At 40.3% G+C, this 18,379-nt stretch overlaps 1 protein-coding gene across 2 annotated transcripts; it reads right to left on the bottom strand.

The window, feature by feature from the left end:
• Positions 1–751: 751 nt before the first annotated feature.
• mlnl (motilin-like) lies at positions 752–7,092 on the bottom strand. Of its 2 annotated transcripts, none has more exons than XM_046334180.1 (6): positions 6,942–7,092; positions 6,452–6,582; positions 5,882–5,989; positions 5,556–5,664; positions 2,041–2,078; positions 752–1,027 (listed from the first exon to the last, which is right to left on the bottom strand). In XM_046334180.1, the coding sequence occupies exons 2-5, from the start codon at positions 6,569–6,571 to the stop codon at positions 2,071–2,073; spliced, it is 345 nt and encodes a 114-aa protein (XP_046190136.1). In that variant the 5' UTR covers positions 6,572–6,582; positions 6,942–7,092; the 3' UTR covers positions 752–1,027; positions 2,041–2,070. The 2 variants fall into 2 exon arrangements, with proteins under 2 accessions (XP_046190136.1, XP_046190129.1); XM_046334173.1 differs by having other exon boundaries at positions 6,919–7,061.
• Between the last annotated feature and the right edge of the window lie 11,287 nt (positions 7,093–18,379).

The raw sequence follows: 18,379 nt of genomic DNA, 5'->3' as shown, positions 1-18,379 counted from the left end.
CTTCCCGAGGCAACCTGCAGTTCTTGATCAAGTCTCCAGTCTGTTCTCGTCATTACGAGTAGTATTATGCCTTTTGTTTGTAAAGTAACTTTACTGGATTAAAAACTCTGTTTTCGCCAAGTCGCTTTTGGGTCCTCATTCACCTGCATAACACATGTTCCTTATCCCCTTACACTGTGTATAAGACAGTAGTTTTGGAATTGTTAGTTAGATTACTTGTTGGTTATCACTGCATTGTCGGAACTAGAAGCACAAGCATTTCACTACACTCGCATTAACATCTGCTAACCATGTGTATGTGACAAATAACATTTGATTTGATTTGATTTTATTTGAAAATGGTCAAAGACTCAAGTCACCCAAGTCATAGATTGTCCTCTCTTCCACCGCACGGCAAGTGGTACCTGAGGGCCAAGTCTAGGACCAAAAAAAGCCCCTTAACAGCTTCTACCCCCAAGCCATAATACTGCTGAACAATTCATCAAATGGCCACCCGGACAATTTACATTGACACCCCCCCCCCCCCCCCCCCCTTTTTGTTTTTACACTGCTGCTACTCACTGTTTATTATCTATCCATAGTCACTTTACAAATTACCTTGACTAACCTGAACCCCCGCACATTGACTCAGTCCTTTATATAGCCTCATTATTGTAACATAATATGTTTTACTTTGGTTTATTTAGTAAAGATTTTCTTAACTCTATTTATATAATGACACAATGCTAGGCCCAGATGCAGACACAGGAGGTAGATGGTTTGAGCTTTGATATTTATTATAGTCCAAGGGATAGGCAAAAGGCAGGTCGGGGACAGGCAATAGTTCATAGCCAGGGCACAGTCCAAAGCGGTACAGCGCAGCAGTCAGGCTCGAGGTCAGGGGCAGGCAGAGTGGTCAAGCAGGCAGGCAGGCAGGCTCAGAGTCAGGACAGGCAAGGGTCAGAACCAGGATGACGAGAAAACGAGAGACTGGGGGAAAACCAGGAGCTAAGAGAAAAATGCCGGTTGACTTGGCAAGCAAGACAAACTGGCACAGACAGACAGACAGAAAACACAGGTGTAAATACACAGGGGATAATGGGGAAGATGGGCGACAAGGACAGGTGAAACAGATCAGGGTGTGACAATTTGTTGAACTGCATTGTTGGGTAAGGGTTAGCATTTCACGGTAAGGTCTACACCTGTTGAATTCGGCGCATCTGACAAATCAAATTTAATATAATTAGATTTTAGCGATGCAGAAAAATTAACCGTTTTTACATAGAATTAAGCATAATGATAATAGCTCTAGATTGCAGGAAAAAGCTGTTTCAAATGCTAAATACTCCAACCTCCAATATGCCCTCCGGCCATCCTCAAATACTGTGTGTGTGTGTGTGTTGTGTGGTGTGGTGTGGTGTGGTGTGGTGTGGTGTGGTGTGGTGTGGTGTGGTGTGGTGTGGTGTGGTGTGTGTGTGTGTGTGTGTGTGTGTGTGTGTGTGTGTGTGTGTGTGTGTGTGTGTGTGTGTGTGTGTGTGTGTGTGTGTGTGTGTGTGTGTGTGTGTGTGTGTGTGTGTGTGTGTGTGTGTGTGTGTGTGTGTGTGTGTGTGTGTGTGTGGCCTAGTGGTTAAGAGTGTTGGGCCAGTAACCGAGAGGTTGCTGGTCTGAATCCCCGAGCCGAATAGGTGAAAAATCTGTTGATGTACCCTTGAGCAAGGCACTCAGCCCTAATTGCTCTGGATTTTAGCGTCTGCTAAATGGCGTAAATGTATGTGCTCATGTGTGTGTGTGCTCATGCGTTCACATTTGTGCATGCTTATGTGTAAAGAAGAGGGAATGTTGTCAATTAACTCACTACCAGCAATGAGTGCTTGTTTCTTTACATTACATAGACACTGCAATCTAGAATGTAGGGTATGTAAGTGTGACATATATGGATATACAGCAATTTCACAAGACAAGCAAAGTAATGTTGAAATGATTGTTTCCCTTTATTCATATCATTGACACATAACAAGCTATCTGTGCATGTATTCCTGGTCAATTATAGTATACTGGCACCTTTGATGTTTCCTGTGGTCTTATGTCTCCTCATTTGGCTGAGAAAGAGATAGACGAGAGAGAGAAAGAGAAAAGGAACGGAAAGAGAGAGAGAGAGAGAACGTGAGAGGGAGACATTTAAGCACTGTATACCTGATTTGTGTTTTGCAATATAGTACAATGTTTGAACATGCATTGCACAATATACATACAAGTCGGAAGTTTACATACACTTAGGTTGGAGACATTAAAACTCGTTGTTCAACCACTGCACAAATTTCTTGTTAACAAACTATCGTTTTGGCAAGTCGGTTAGGACATCTACTTTGTGCATGACACAAGTCATTTTCCAACAATTGTTTACAGACAGATTATTTAACTTATAATTCACTGTATCACAATTTCAGTGGGTACATACACTACATACACTAAGTTCACTGTGATATTTAAACAGCTTAGAAAAGTCCAGAAAATTATGTCATGGCTTTAGAAGCTAATACAAACAATAGTACGCAAGTATAAACACCATGGGACCATGCAGCCGTCATACCGCTCTGTCTCCTAGAGATGAATGTGCTTTGGTGCGAAAAGTGCAAATCAATCCCAAAACAACAGCAAAGGACCTTGTGAAGATGCTGGAGGAAACAGATACAAAGTATATCCACAGTAAACTATATCCACAGTAAAACGAGTCCTATATCAACATAACCTGAAAGGCCACTCAGCAAGGAAGAAGCCACTGCTCCAAAGCCACCATAAAAAAATCCAGACTAAGGTTTGCAACTGCACATGGGGACAAAGATCGTACTTTTTGGAGAAATGTCCTCTGGTCTGAAGAAACAAAAATAGAACTGTTTGGCCATAACGACCATTGTTATGTTTGGAGGAAAAAGGGGGAGGCTTGCATGCCGAAGAACACCAGCATCATGTGGTGGGAAGGCTTTGCTGTAGGAGGGACTGGTGTACTTCACAAAATATATGGCATCATGAGGGTGGAAAATTATGTGGATATATTGAAGCAACATCTCAAGACATCAGTCAGGAAGTTGAAGCTTGGTTGCAAATGGACAATGACCCAAGCATACTTCCAAAGTTGTGGCAAAATGGCTTAAGGACAACAAAGTCAAGGTATTGAAGTGGCCATCACAAAGCCCTGACCTCAAAGCCCTGACCAGCTCTGTCAGGAGGAATGGGCCAAAATTCACCCAACTTATTGTGGGAAGCTTGCGGAAGGCTACCTGAAACGTTTGACCCAAGTTAAACCATTTAAAAACAATGCTGCCAAATACTAATTTAGTGTATGTAAACTTCTGACCCACTGGGAATGTGATAAAAGAAATATGAGCTTAAATAAATAATTCTCTCTGGGGCAGCAGGGTAGCCTAGTGGTTGGAGTAGCAACCAGAAGGTTGCAAGTTCAAATCCCCAAGCTGACAAGGTACAAATCTGTTGTTCTGCCCCTGAACAGGCAGTTAACCCACTGTTCCTAGGCCATCATTGAAAATAAAAATGTGTTCTTAGCTGACTTGCCTAGTTAAGAAAGGTTAAAAAATAAAAATCAATTCTGACATTTCACATTCTTAAAATAAGTGGTGATCCTAACTGACCTAAGACAGGGAATTGTTACTAGGATTAAATGTCAGGAATTGTGGAAAAATGAGTTTAAATGTATTTGGCTAAGGTGTATGTAAACTTCCAACTTCAACTGTGTATTAAAGGTAAAACAAAAAGTAATATTTAAAACATATAATCTTGTCTAAACAGAGAACGGGTGACGTTTCAGCTTTGCTTTTTGTTGTTAAACTATACCGTTTTTTGAGAACTATTCCGTTGGTCTCACCAGGGAAATTAAGCATATATTTCAAATACAGGCCAGTCAGAAGTTTTGACACACCTACTCATTCAAGGGTTTTTCTTTAGTTTTACTATAAAAAATTGTGAAGACATCAAAACTATGAAATAACACAAATGGAATCATGTAGTAACCAAAAAATGGTTAAACAAATCTAAATATATTTTATATTTGACATTCTGCAAAGTAGCCACCCTTTGTCTTGATGTCAGCTTTGCACACTTTTGGCATTCTCTCAACCAGCTTCATGAGGTAGTCACTTGGAATGCATTTCAATTAACAGGTGTGCCTTGTTAAAAGTTCATTTGTGGAATGTCTTTCCTTCTTAATGCGTTTCAGCCAATCAGTTGTGTTGTAACAAGGTAGGGGTGGTATACGGAAGATAGCCCTATTTGGTAAAATACCAAGTACATATTATGGCAAGAACAGCTCAAATAAGCAAAGAGAAATGACAGTCCATCATTACTTTAAGACATGAAGGTCAGTCAATCTGGAAAATGTAAAGAACTTTGAAAGTTTCTTCAAGTGCAGTCGCAAAAACCATCAAGAGCTATGATGAAACTGGGTCTCATGAGGACAGCCACAGGAAAGGAACATCAAGAGTTACCTCTGCTAAAGAGGATAAGTTCATTAGAGTTACCAGCCTTGGCAATTAACTGCACCTCATATTGCAGCCCAAATAAACACTTTACAGAGTTCAAGTAACAGACACATCTCAACATCAACTGTTCAGAGGAGACTGCGTGAATCAGGCCTTCGTGGTCAAATTGCTGCAAAGAAACCACTACCAAAGGACACCAATAAGAAGAAGAGACTTGTCCTTTGGTCTGATGAATCCAAATTTGAGAATTTTGGTTCCAACCGCTGTGTCTTTGTGAGACGCAGAGTAGGTGAACGGATGATCTCTGCATATGTGGTTCCCCCCGTGGTTCCCCCCGTGAAGCATGGAGGTGTGATGGTGGGGGATGCTTTGCTGGTGACACTGTTTGTGATATATTTAGAATTCAAGGCACACTTAACCAGCAAGGCTACCACAACAACGATACACCATCCCATCTGGTTTGCGCTTAGTGGGACTATCATTTGTTTTTCAACGGGGCAATGACTCAACACACCTCGAGGCTATATGAGGGCTATTTGACCAAGAAGGAGAGTGATGGAGTGCTGCATCAGATTACCTGGCCCCCAGAATCACCTGACCTCAACCCAATTGAGAAAGTTTGTGATGAGTTGGACCGCAGAGTGAAGGAAAAGCAGCCAACAAGTGCTAAGCATACGTGGGAACTCCTTCAAGCATTCCAGGTGACTACCTCATGAAGCTGGTTGTAAGAATGTCAAGTGTGTGCAAAGCTGTCATCAAGGCAAATACGGTTAACCACCTTGTGCTTGATGACAGCTTTGAATAATCTAAAATATATTTTGATTTGTTTATCACTTTTTTGGTTACTACATGATTCCATATGTGTTATTTAATCATTGTGATGTCTTCACTATTATTCTACAATGTGGAAAATAGAAAAAATTCAGAAAAACCCTTGAATGAGTAGGAGTGTCCAAACTTTTGACTGGTACTGTATGCAGTTGAACCAGGCTGTAAATGTCCTGTAATCACCCATGATGACAGACAGTTGTGGCTGTCATGTGCATCTAATTTCATGTGTTATATCTCTATGGTCATGGGTACCTTTCTTCTCTGCCTGCTCCACCATTTCATGGATGATGTCTTCCAGCACGGGGGCCACATGCTCCAGCTGTTTGGCTGTCAGTCGAACACTTATCTCCACTGTCTTCCCCTGTCCACACACATTTATTAGACTTTTATGACACAAAATAGTCAACAACAAAAAACATTCACACATCCTGTGTGTGTGTGTGTGTGTGTGTGTGTGTGTGTGTGTGTGTGTGTGTGTGTGTGTGTGTGTGTGTGTGTGTGTGTGTGTGTGTGTGTGTGTGTGTGTGTGTGTGTGTGTGTGTGTGTGTGTGTGTGTGTGTGTGTGTGTGTGAACTTACAGGAGTTCCACCATCGTCCTCAGGAAGCTGTTGGATGGTGACATCCTGAAACTGTCCATCCTCTGACCGAGGCTCCATGTCCTTCCTCCCCAACTTATCCTGTAGGGCCTAAACACATACACACATATTTTCAAATAATGTGTCTGAATCAACTACTTCTATTGTAAGTATTTTAAAGCATTTTAAAATCATTTCTGGAAAAAACCTACTGTTTGAAAACATTTTAAAATACTTATATCAAATACCAAATAGACATGGGTTCAAATTCATGGGAGTATTTATTTGAGTATTTTTTTTTTATATATTCCAATATTCAACTACTTGTTTTCAAATCAAAAATATCAAAATACTTACTTTCAAATGTCTCTGAATACCCTAAATAGTATTTGAACCCAGGTCTGACACAGATTGTGTGGAACAGACATACTTTTGGCAAATCCAATCCGTTTTCCACGTTGATTCAACGTCATCATATTGTTTGGTTGATTCAACCAGTTTTTTTCCAATGGGTTGGCTGTTTTGTTTACCTCTGCCCCCCCCCCTTCCTGTGACTCACTTCACGCTTCTCACCTTCAACTCCCTCATCTCTTTGGGGCTGAAGAAGGAGAAGTGTCCCTCTGCCCGTTCATGCAGCATGGCCACCAGACACACCAGCACCACACAGCCCATCACCGCTCCACGCATGGTCATCCTGCTTAGTCCTGTCCAACACAAACTTGTTTGTACGATGTTGTTTGACCATTAAATAATAATGATGCTGACCAAGACAATTGACTTGTGTAATGTAAACATCATGTAATGAAAGTAAACTGATTGCACAGATGGCTGCTCACACAAACACGTACATATGCAGACAGGCACACAAAATACACACACACGGTGAGTAAACTCCTTAATAAATAAATACAAAAAGACAAACAGAAAATGAGACTGACAGAGACAGAGATAGATAAAGACAGACAGACAAACAGACACACAGACAGAAGAAGAGAGACCAACAGAGAAAGAGAGACAGACAGAGACAGACAGATCCATACCGCCAACTTGTTGAACTACCCACTCTGTTTCCCTGTGTGAGTCCCTGCTGGTGATGAGCTAACTGGCTGTGTCCTGTTGTTCTGTCACCCTTCTAGAGACCCTGCTCTTTATATGGATCCACATCCTCATCCCTCGGTCTCTTTTACTGTCCCCTCTGACATCTGCTCCTCAACAGCTCTACCAGCCACTCTCCTCCAGCTCCCGGAAACACAGGCATGTCTTAATGGGAATGGGCTGCCTTTCTTCTTGAATCAAATCAAATCAAAGTTTATTTGTCACGTGCGCTGAATACAACAGGGGTAGTAGACCTTAGAGTGAAATGCTTACTTACAGGCTCTAACCAACAGTGCAACTTCTAAGTTAAAAAAAAAGGCTTAGGTGAACAATAGGTAAGTAAAGAAATAAAAACAACAGTAAAAAGACAGTGAAAAATAACAGTAGCAAAGGGGGTTACTGTGGGAAAAAGTAGAATAATAATAGGATTTATTATGTGTGTTACAGTACTATTTCCCTTGTTATTGTCTTACTGCCAGATAATGTCAGAGCACAGACAATTCTGATTAAAGAGGACGTTTTGAGAGAGAAAATTATATGCCAAATGTACATGCTGTTTTTGACTATGTTTGTTTGTGTGTGCACATGTATGTGTGTGTGGGGGGAGGGCTGCTTCAGTTATAGCCAATAATACATTCTCAGCTCTTCAGTAATATCCTGTCTACCGTGACGTTTATGACCTGGCATTGTAACACTCAGCTACACACATGGCACCACATACATTCATTTCTTGGTAACAGGTTACCGTGGATGACTTTTACCATACCGTTTCCTGCTGTAACACTTCACTTGTTTACTATTTAATCAATCATTCTTGCATGGTATTTTAGAAAAAACATTTTTAGATATCCTTCATGTGACGTGGACCTTTTCTAAATGGACTGTAGATGGACATAATAAATTCATAGAGATAAATGTCAAATGTGTTTTAGTGACTGGTCTTTGTTGTAGGCTATCCTTTGCTTGTTCCGAAAGTGTTGTAATTTTCTCTATTTATTTTTATGCAATAAGCGTGATTGACTGAGCATGAGGAAACCTTTAATGTCTAGATTTGGCCAGTTACATTTTTTGTTGAGTGGTTAGGGACAGGTTGAAATTTACTGGGGGGAGGGATAGACCAAAATAGGAGAGGGGTTGTCAAACTTAAAAATGTTTGCTTTGAGGAGAGTTGTGTTTTTTTTATTGGGCACAGGGGAGGGTAGTGACCAATAAAACAAAGGTTTGCTATTGTGTAGCTATTATTAAGCTTAAGCTACTGCAGGCCTATGAAATGAAGGCAGTGCGCCCTGCCCTGGCGGTCCTACTGCCTCCGACAGGTGAGGTGAGTTGAAGAAGACTGTTTCAGGCCTACCAGAGTTAATCCTATAATCTAAAAATATAATGCTTAACTTTATACAAAATATTCTGATCGAACATTTACAAATTAGCCTCCTTCTGTATATCTATATCTGTATAGCAGACGCAATAGCCATCTGTCATAAAGAAATGAATGTCGTGTCATAGCACGCCACCAGCATACCTCTATCTCTCGCTATCTCTCTGGGGTTAGGACGAAGCTTCTGTTCCTTATATACAGTTGAAGTTGGAAGTTTACATACACTTTAGCCAAATACATTTAAACCCAGTTTTTCACAATTCCTGACATTTAATCCAAGTACAAATACCCTGTCTTAGGTCAGTTAGAATCACCAATTTATTTTAAGAATGTGAAATGTCAGAATAATAGTAGAGAGAATGATTTATTTCAGTTTTTATTTCTTTCATCACATTCCCAGTGGGTCAGAAGTTTACATACACTCAATTAGTATTTGGTAGCCTTTAAGAATGTGAAATGTCAGAATAATAGTAGAGAGAATGATTTATTTCAGTTTTTATTTCTTTCATCACATTCCCAGTGGGTCAGAAGTTTACACACACTCAATTAGTATTTGGTTGCCTTTAAATTTTTTAACTTGGGTCAAACGTTTCAGGTAGCCTTCCACAAGCTTCCCACAATAAGTTGGGTGAATTTTGGCCCATTCCTCCTGACAGAGCTGGTGTGACTGAGTCAGGTTTGTAGGCCTCCTTCCTAGCACACGCTTTTTCAGTTCTGTCCACAAATGTTCTATAGGATTGAGGTTAAGGCTTTGTGATGGCCACTCCAACACCTTGACTTTGTTGTCCTTAAGCCATTTTGTCACAACTTAGGCAGTGTGCTTGGGGTCATTGTCCATTTGGAAGATCCATTTGCGACCAAGCTTTATCTTACTGACTGATATCTTGAGATGTTGCTTCAATATATCCACTTAATTTTCCACCCTCATGATGCCATATATTTTGTGAAGTGCACAAGTCCCTCTTGCAGCAAACACCCCCACAACATAATGCTGCCACCTCCGTGCTTCACGGTTGGGATGGTGTTCTTCAGCATTGCAAGTCCCCCCCTTTTTCCTCCAAACATAACGATGGTCATTATGGCCAAACAGTTATATTTTTGTTTCATCAAACCAGAGGACATTTCTCCAAAAACTACGATCTTTGTCCCCATGTGCAGTTGCAAACCGTAGTCTGGCTTTTTTATGGCGGTTTTGGAGCAGTGTCTTCTTCCTTGCTGAGCGGCCTTTCAGGTTATGTCGATGTAGGACTCGTTTTACTGTGGATATAGATACTTTTGTACCTGTTTCCTACAGCATCTTCACAAGATCCTTTGCTGTTCTTCTGGGATTGATTTGCACTTTTCACACCAAAGCACGTTCATCTCTAGGAGACAGAACGCGTGGTATGACAGCTGCATGGTCACATGATGTTGCTATTGTTTGTACAGATGAACGTGGTACCTTCAGGCGTTTGGAAATTGCTCCCAAGGATGAACCAGACATCTACAATGTTTTTTCTGAGGTCTTGGCTGATTTCTTTTGATTTTCCCATGATGTCAAGTAAAGCGGCACTGAGGTTGAAGGTAGGCCTTCAAATACATCCACAGGTACACCTCCAATTGACTCAAATGATGCCGATTAGTGTATCAGAAGCATCTAAAGCATGACATAATTTTCTGAAATTTTCCAAGCTGTTTAAAGGCACAGTCAACTTAGTGTATGTAAACTTCTGACACACTGGAATTGTTATACAGTGAATTCTACATGAAATAATCTGTCTGTAAACAATTGTTGGAAAAATGTATTGTGTCATGCACAAAGTAGATGTCCTATCTGACTTGCCAAAACTATAGTTGGTTAACAATACATTTGTGGAGTGGTTGAAAAACGACTTTTAATGAATCCAAGTGTATGTAAACTTCTGACTTCAACTGTATATATAAGTTGGTTAGGACATCTACTTTTTGCATGACACAAGTCATTTTTCCAACAATTGTTTACAGACAGATTATTTCACTCATATCTCACTGTGTAACAATTCCAGTGGGTCAGAAGTTTACATACATGAGAGGATCTGCAGAGAAGTACTGAAGAAACTCCCCAAATACAGGTGTGCCAAACTTGTAGCGTCATGAAAATTGCTGTGCAGCAACCTGTTTTTGCTTTGTCATTATGTGGTATTGTGTGTAGGGAAAAAAACAATTTAATACATTTTAGAATGAGGCTGTAACATAACAAAATGTGGAAAAAGTCTAGTACTGAAAGCAGAAGTCTGAATGCACTGTACAAACAGCATGATCACTTTGCTCGTTGTATTAATTCTCACATCTGCGAGCTCTCCTCCTCTCACCTTTTCCAATTCGCTTGTGGACTTTAGTGCACAACACATCAGCTGTCTGTGACCAGGCAAAGAAACCTTTCAAAGCCAAACCTTCATACCAGAACCATTAACACACAGCCTACACGGGGACGGGGGTTGGAATTTTAAAAAGAAATAACATAAATATAGGACAAAACACACATCACGACAAGAGAGACAACATAGCACTACATAAAGAGAGACCTAAGACAATAACATAGCAAGGCAGCAACACATGACAACACAACATAGTAGCAACACAACATGGTAGCAGCACAAAACATGGTACAAATATTATTGTGCAGAGACAACAGCACAAAGGGCAAGAAGGTAGAGATAACAATACATCACGCAAAGCAGCCACAACTGTCAGTAGGAGTGTCCATGATTGAGTCTTTGAATGCTCGTTCCAGTCGCTAGCTGCAGCGAACTGAAAAGACAAGCGACCCCAGGGATGTGTGTGCTTTGGTGACCTTGAACAGAATGTGACTGGCAGAACGGGTGTTGTATGTGGAGGATGAGGGCTGCAGTAGATATCTCAGATGGGGGGAGTGAGGCCTAAGAGGGTTTTATAAATAAGCATCAACCGGTGGGTCTTGCGACGGGTATATAGAGATGACCAGTTTACAGAGGAGTATAGAGTGCAGTGATGTGTCCTATAAGGAGCATTGGTGGAAAATCTGATGGCTGAATGGTAAAGAACATCTAGCCGCTCGAGAGCACCCTTACCTGCTGATCTATAAATGATGTCTCTGTCATCTAGCATGGGTAGAATGGTCATCTGAATCAGGGTTAGTTTGGCAGCTGGGGTAGATTAGATTGAACTTTAGCCTGCAGCTTTGATATGTGCTGAGAGAAGGACAGTGTACTGTCTAGCCATACTCCCAAGTACTTGTATGAGGTGACTACCTCAAGCTCTAAACCCTCAGAGGTAGTAATCACACCTGTGGGGAGAGGGGCATTCTTCTTTCCAAACCACATGACCTTTGTTTTGGAGGTGTTCAGAACAAGGTTAAGGGTAGAGAAAGCTTGTTGGTCACTAAGAAAGCTTTGTTGTTGGGCATTTAACACAACATCCGGGGAGTGGCCAGCTGAGTATAAGATTGCATCATCCGCATATAAATGGATGAGAGAGCTTCCTACTGCCTGAGCTATGTTGTTGATGTAAATTGAGAAGAGCGTGGGGCCTAGGATTGAGCCTTGGGATACTCCCTTGGTGACAGGCAGTGGCCAAGACAGCATATTTTCTGACCTTATACACTGCACTCTTTGAGAAAGGTAGGTAGCAAACCAGGTCAAAGACCCCTCAGAGACACCAATATTCATTAGCCGGCCCACAAGAATGGAATGAATGGAATAAAAATAGCAGCACAACATTGCTTAGAATCAAGGGCAAAGATGACATCATTGAGGACCTTTAAGGTTGCAGTGACACATCCATAACATGAGATGTCCATAACCTGGACATCAAGAAAACCAGTCATTTGATTATTGATAAGTTTTTCCAACACTTTTGATAAATAGGGCAACATAGAAATAGGCCTGTAACAGTTAGGATCAGCTTGATCTCCCCCTTTAAATAAACGACGAACCGTGGCTGCCTTCCAAACAATGGGAACCTCCCCAGAAAGGAGAGATGGGTTAAAAAGGTTGGAGATAGGCTTGGCGATTATAGGGGCAGCAACCTTAAAGAAGAAACGGTCTATCCCAGATGTTTTTTGGGGGTCAAGTTTCAGGAGCTCCTCTAGCACCTCAGATTCAGTGACTGACTGTAGGGAAAAACTTTGTAGCAAGGCAGGGGAAAAAGAGGGAGAAGCATCGGGATAGTTCCATTAGAAGGAGTGGGAGATGAGGAAATGTTGGATGGGCAAGGAGGCATGGCTGAGTCAAATAGGAATCTTGACTTAATGAAGTGGTGATTAAAAAGCTCAGCCATGTGCTTCTTGTCAGTAACAACCACATCATCAACTTTAAGGGGCATTGGCAGCTGTGAGGAGGAGGGTTTATTCTCCAGGTCTTTAAACGTTTTCCAGAACTTCTTGGGGTTAGACCCACAGAGAGAACTGCTCCTTGAACTTTGGCCTTCCGGATAGCCTGAGTGCACTTATTTCTCATTTGTCCGAACGAGAGCCAGTCAGCCTGAGTATGCGTGTGCCAACCCTTTCATCAAATGCAATTCTTGAGGTGGAGTAACTGCAAGATCACGGTCGAGCCAGGGGCTGAACTGGTTTTTAATTCTCATTTTCTTTATGAGGGCGTGTTTGTTTACAATACTACTGAAAATATCAAAAAAGAAGCTCCAAGCATCTTCGACAGGGATCAAGCTGATTCTTTACCATTTTACAGAGGCTTGTTCATGAAGGAAGGCTTGCTCATTCAAGTTTTTTAGCAAGCGTCTATGACAAATCAGGACAGGTTGTTTCACTGAACAGCCATTATGAACACAGGCTGTAAAACAGTGATCACTAAGGTCATTACAGAAAACACTGGACTGATACCTATCAGGATTATTTGTGAGAAGAGTAGCCTTTTCTGGGTGTTTGGAGTCATACCTTGTGGGATTGGTAATAATCTGAGAAAGATTTAGGGAGTCCCATTGCTTTAGAACTTGGTCGGGTGGTTTAAGCATGTCCCAGTTTAAGCATGTCCCAGGTCACCTAGCAGGACAAATTCAGACTTGATGTAAGGGGCCAGGAGAGAGCTTAGGGCAGGTAGGGTACAGGCCGGTGCTGATGGAGGACGATAGCACCCAGCAACAGTCAACAAAGCTATTTGAAAGTGAAATACTTAAAACCAGCAAATCAAATTGTTTGGGGACAGACTTGGTGGAGACAACAAATATGTTGTTACCATATTATCTAAAGTCATAGCTAGCTACTGGAACTAACACGTTAGTAAACCCGCTACGATCATGCCGTACAGTGTACAGTCAGCAAGCAGTTTAGCAGTTACACCGACAGGCCACTGTGGCAATAAATTCATAAAATCAAAAGCTTACCTTGACTTGAAAGAGTTCCAGTGTTGGATAGCCATAGCCAGCTAGCTAAAATGGCATCCAACTCTGTTTGAGTAGGCTAAAATTGCTAACTGGGGAAAAAATGACAATGAGATATATAGCTATCTCTATCTCTACTGCTTCTCCTTATTTTTTGAAATAAGAAATTAATTTGTTCAAACCTGTTCAACTATTGTCTTTTTCCATCTTTGAGTCAACTACTCACCACATTGTGTGCACTGCAGGTCTAGCTAGCTGTAGTGTATGCTTTCAGGACTAGATTCATTCTTGGATCCTTTGATTGGGTGGACAACATGTCAGTACATGCTGCAAGAGCTCTGATAGGTTTTCAGATTCAGAATGCTTTAATGTCCTCAAAGAGGCAAGTCATCTTGCAGCAGTCATAAAACATATAACATCTAAAAATGTTAAATAAATAGCAAAGAATATTTAAAAACAAATAGGCAGGGTAAGTGCAATTTCATAGTGCAAGTGCCAAGTGCAATTAGTCCAACATTTGTTAAGTTGCAGAATTGCATTTGGAATAAAAGAGAACAAGGCCCTATTATTTTTAACCTTAGTTTGTCTGTACCTGCATCCAGATGGAAGGAGCTGTAATTCAGGGTGGAGTGGATGGGAAGAGTCTACCGCTATTTTATTTGGACGTCCTCCGGAGGTTGTCATAATTACTATGTAAATCTATGGAAGGGGGTGAAAACCAAGAACCTCTTAGATTTTGTATTGAAGTCAATGTAGAAGCAAGCTGTCCTCCGTCTCCACCAGGGTGTTATCCTACAGAGTGCTGCTGAGGATACTGTAGACCGTCATTGCAAAATAGTGTGTTTTAATCAATTATTTGGTGACATGTGGATATACTGTATTAATTTAACATATGACGTATACAAGTAAAACATATGTACCAAATAAGGCTCTTCATTTCAGAAAGATATGAGGCAAAAATTATAAGAAATTAAACTAAATTAAATTACTTTTTTTGTATATATAAAAAACAAAATCATCCCAAGTGCTCTAGGATTGACAAGTGATGGTTTTGCCACTGCTAAACTGCTTGCTGCTGACTGCACTGCATGATTGTAATGGGTTTACTAACCTGTTAGTTCTAGTAGCTATGTTGACTATGACGTGACAAAGATGTGTGTAGCAGTTAGCCATCATGACATGAAGGTTTGGCTTGGAAGTGTTTTTTTGCCTGGTTAAAGACAGCTAATGTCTTGTGCACTGAAGTCCACAAGTGAAGGGATAGGGGAGGAGAGCGCGTAGATACACTAGATGCGAGAAGGAATTATATATACAACAAGCTGTTTGTATATGGCTGCTATGAAAGTGAACTGTGTTTGCATGTGATCAGGGGTGTTTTCATTGCAAATATTCTGTTGAAAAACTTTTCTTAAATGAAAGCCAACAGAACAAAACTGGTATAAACATATATGAATTTGTCCAATAGAAACTCTCGTTTGCAACTGTTGGACTAATGATTATACACCCTAGATTAGCTATCTGCAGAAACAAATTGTGCAAGGCGGTATTGAATGTGTCACTGTCTGTCACCTTAATTACTCAAAATTCTCTTGACCTGTGCATCTAAGTTGTTAACTTTCATTCATAGGCTAGGTTGTAGCAACCTCATAATGGGTGCATGGAAAATGAGATTATCACATAGTAACCTAAAACTATCGCTGGTACATTGAGCTGGGTGAATGGAGAATGAATGACAGTCATCCAATATGCTGTAATAGAAATAAGGCCATGTGTAGTGCGCAGTAATATTCAATGTGTGAATATACAGTATATTATATATACATCATATGTGACTCGTAATAAGACTAAGAAATTAGCCTATTAAAATGTTTACCTGACTCCATAAAGATAATTAGAGATATGCAAGAGACAACAGTAATAGGCAATAAAGAAGTATCTGAAAATGGAATTCTAAATACAAGTGTATTCAATTACTTTGTAAAAAGAATGGATTCACATACAAGACATAAAGCTTAAGTTAAAATACGCAGTTAGCCATTGTGGCTAGAACCGCGGATTGTCTCTGGCATTTGTAATTCTTGTTTACACAAGTAAACAAACTGTTGTCCAAACCAGTTGTTAGACCTTTTTGCCTAAGCTGTTGATATTTTTTGTTGTTATCCTAGTTTTGTTTAGCCCTGTTGTTTATTTTCAAATACCCAACATATTCAACATGTATTATAAAGAAATGGTTGTATATCAATTACATATACTGTAGTTGAAAAAAGCTTGCTTGCCCATACTTTGAAAATCTGTACTAAGTTTGGTCTTGATATCAACAACAACAAAAGACATTCAACATTTAGGACATCTACTTTGTGCATGACAAGTATTTTTTCCAACAATTGTTTACAGACAGATTATCCCACTTATAATTCACTGTATCACATTTCCAGTTGGTCAGAAGTTTACATACACTAAGTTGACTGTGCCTTTAAACAGTTAGGAAAATTCCAGAAAATTATGTCATGGCTGGTTCATCCTTGGGAGCAATTTCCAAACGCCTGAAGGTACCACGTTCATCTGTACAAACAATAGTACGCACGTATAAACACCATGGGCCCACGCAGTCATCATACCGCTCAGGGAGGAGACGCGTTCTATCTCCTAGAGATGAACGTACTTTGGTGCGAAAAGTGCAACTCAATCCCATAACAACAGCAAAGGACCTTGTGAAGATGCTGGAGGAAACAGGTACAAAAGTATCTATATCCACAGTAAAACGAGTCCTACATCGACATAACCTGAAAGGCTACTCAGCAAGGAAGAAGCCACTGCTCCAAAAGCGCCATAAAAAAGTCAGACTACGGTTTGCAACTGCACATGGGGACAAAGATCGTACTTTTTGGAGAAATGTCCTCTCGTCTGATGAAACAAAAAAAGAACTGCGGTAATGACCATTATTATGTTTGGAGGAAAAAGGGGGAGTATGCAAGCTAAAGAACACCATCCCAACCGTGAAGCATGGGGGTGGCAGCATCATGTTGTGGGGGTGCTTTGCTGCAGGAGGGACTGGTGCACTTCACAAAATAGATGGCATCATGAGGGTGGAAGATTATGTGAATATATTGAAGCAACATCTCAAGACATCAGTCAGGAAGTTAAAGCTTGGTTGCAAATGGATCTTCCAAGTGGACAATGACCCCAAGCATACTTCCAAAGTTGTGTCAAAATGGCTTAAGGACAACAAAGTCAAGGTATTGAAGTGGCCATCACAAAGCCCTGACCTCAATCCTGTAGAAAATGTGTGGAAAAAAACTGAAAACGCGTGTGTGAGCAAGGAGGCCTACAAACCTGAATCAGTTACAACAGCTCTGTCAGGAGGAATGGGCCAAAATTCACCCAACTTATTGCGGGAAGCTTGTGGAAGGCGACCCTAAATGTTTGATCCAAGTTAAACAATTGAAAGGCAATGCTACCAAATACTAATTGAGTGTATGTAAACTTCTGACCCACTGGGAATGTGATTAAAGAAATATAAGCTGAAATAAATCATTCTCTCTACTATTATTCTGACATTCACATTCTTAAAATAAAGTGGTGATCCTAACTGACCTAAAACAGAGAGTTTTTTCTAGGATTAAATGTCAGGAATTGTGAATAACTGAGTTTAAATGTATTTGGCTAAGGTGTATGTAAACGTCCGACTTCAACTGTATTTGTAAAGTGACAATATGTAACTTTTTGAGTGACCCTGGTCAAATTCACATAGAATGTGAGTTATAGATGTATCATTCTACTTGACAGCAAGTCTAAGAAGCGGTATAAATGTTCTATGTGTGCTTTTTCTATGCTTCCCGTTCTTAAGCTTTGTTTTTGTGTTCTATACACCAGCTTCACAAAGCTGAAAATACAATATATTTCACTGTGGTTTAGATGATACAATCCTTCTCTACACTATACTGTATTATGTTGTGACATAAACTGAAATTCGGCTAACTATTAGAGTTTTAGCAACTAGGAATTGGCGGAGCGATTTCAGCATAGTGCAACTTTAATATCTTGTTATCTTGCTTGTTGTATTTTTGTATCTTTGTTTCGCATTTAGGATGAGTCAGTGTTTTCTGACAGCGACATGTTGTTACACATTGGCAACAGTTCTCAGCTCAAACTCTTCTCCCTTGAGAGAGTTGGATGTGAGTAACAATGACCTGCAGGATTCAGGAGTGAAGCTGCTCTCTCCTGGACTGGAGAATCCACACTGTGAACTGGAGATACTTAGGTGAGAAATACATAGGTGAGCAAATGTACAGAAATATAATTTTCAATAATACTTTTTTATTTTCAATATACAGTATCAGTCAAAAGCGTGGACACACCTACTCAAGAGTTTTTTTATTTTTACTATTTTCTACATTGTAGAATAATAATGAAGACATCAAAACTTTGAAATAACACATGTGGAATCATGTAGTAACCAAAAAAAGTGTTAATTAAAACATTTTACGGCTGCTGTCCCTGTACAGGGATCAACATCAGCGGAAATTTCAGAGTGACAACTAATAGTACTCGATACAACTCACTCGTTAAAACTCAAACGTTCATTAAAACACACATGCAGGGTACTCAATTAAAGCTACACTCGTTGTGAATCTAGCCAACATGTCAGAATTTGAAAATGCTTTTCGGCGAAAGCGTGAGAAGCTATTATCTGATAG

Source organism: Oncorhynchus gorbuscha, linkage group LG03 (genome assembly GCF_021184085.1).
Source record: "Oncorhynchus gorbuscha isolate QuinsamMale2020 ecotype Even-year linkage group LG03, OgorEven_v1.0, whole genome shotgun sequence".
Lineage (NCBI taxonomy): Eukaryota > Metazoa > Chordata > Actinopteri > Salmoniformes > Salmonidae > Oncorhynchus > Oncorhynchus gorbuscha.
The sequence above is the reverse complement of the archived record's forward strand: the minus strand, read 5'-3'. Positions and strand labels throughout refer to the sequence as shown.

Bases quoted from the DNA above. Each gene is read 5' to 3' on its own strand.
- mlnl (XM_046334180.1), bottom strand. From the start codon at position 6,571: ATGACCATGCGTGGAGCGGTGATGGGCTGTGTGGTGCTGGTGTGTCTG. The intron at 5,990-6,451 runs GTGAGAAGCGTG...GTATGTGTTTAG, and splicing joins AAGAGATGAGGGAGTTGAAG to GCCCTACAGGATAAGTTGGG. The intron at 5,665-5,881 runs GTAAGTTCACAC...GTGTGTGGACAG, and splicing joins AGGACGATGGTGGAACTCCT to GGGAAGACAGTGGAGATAAG.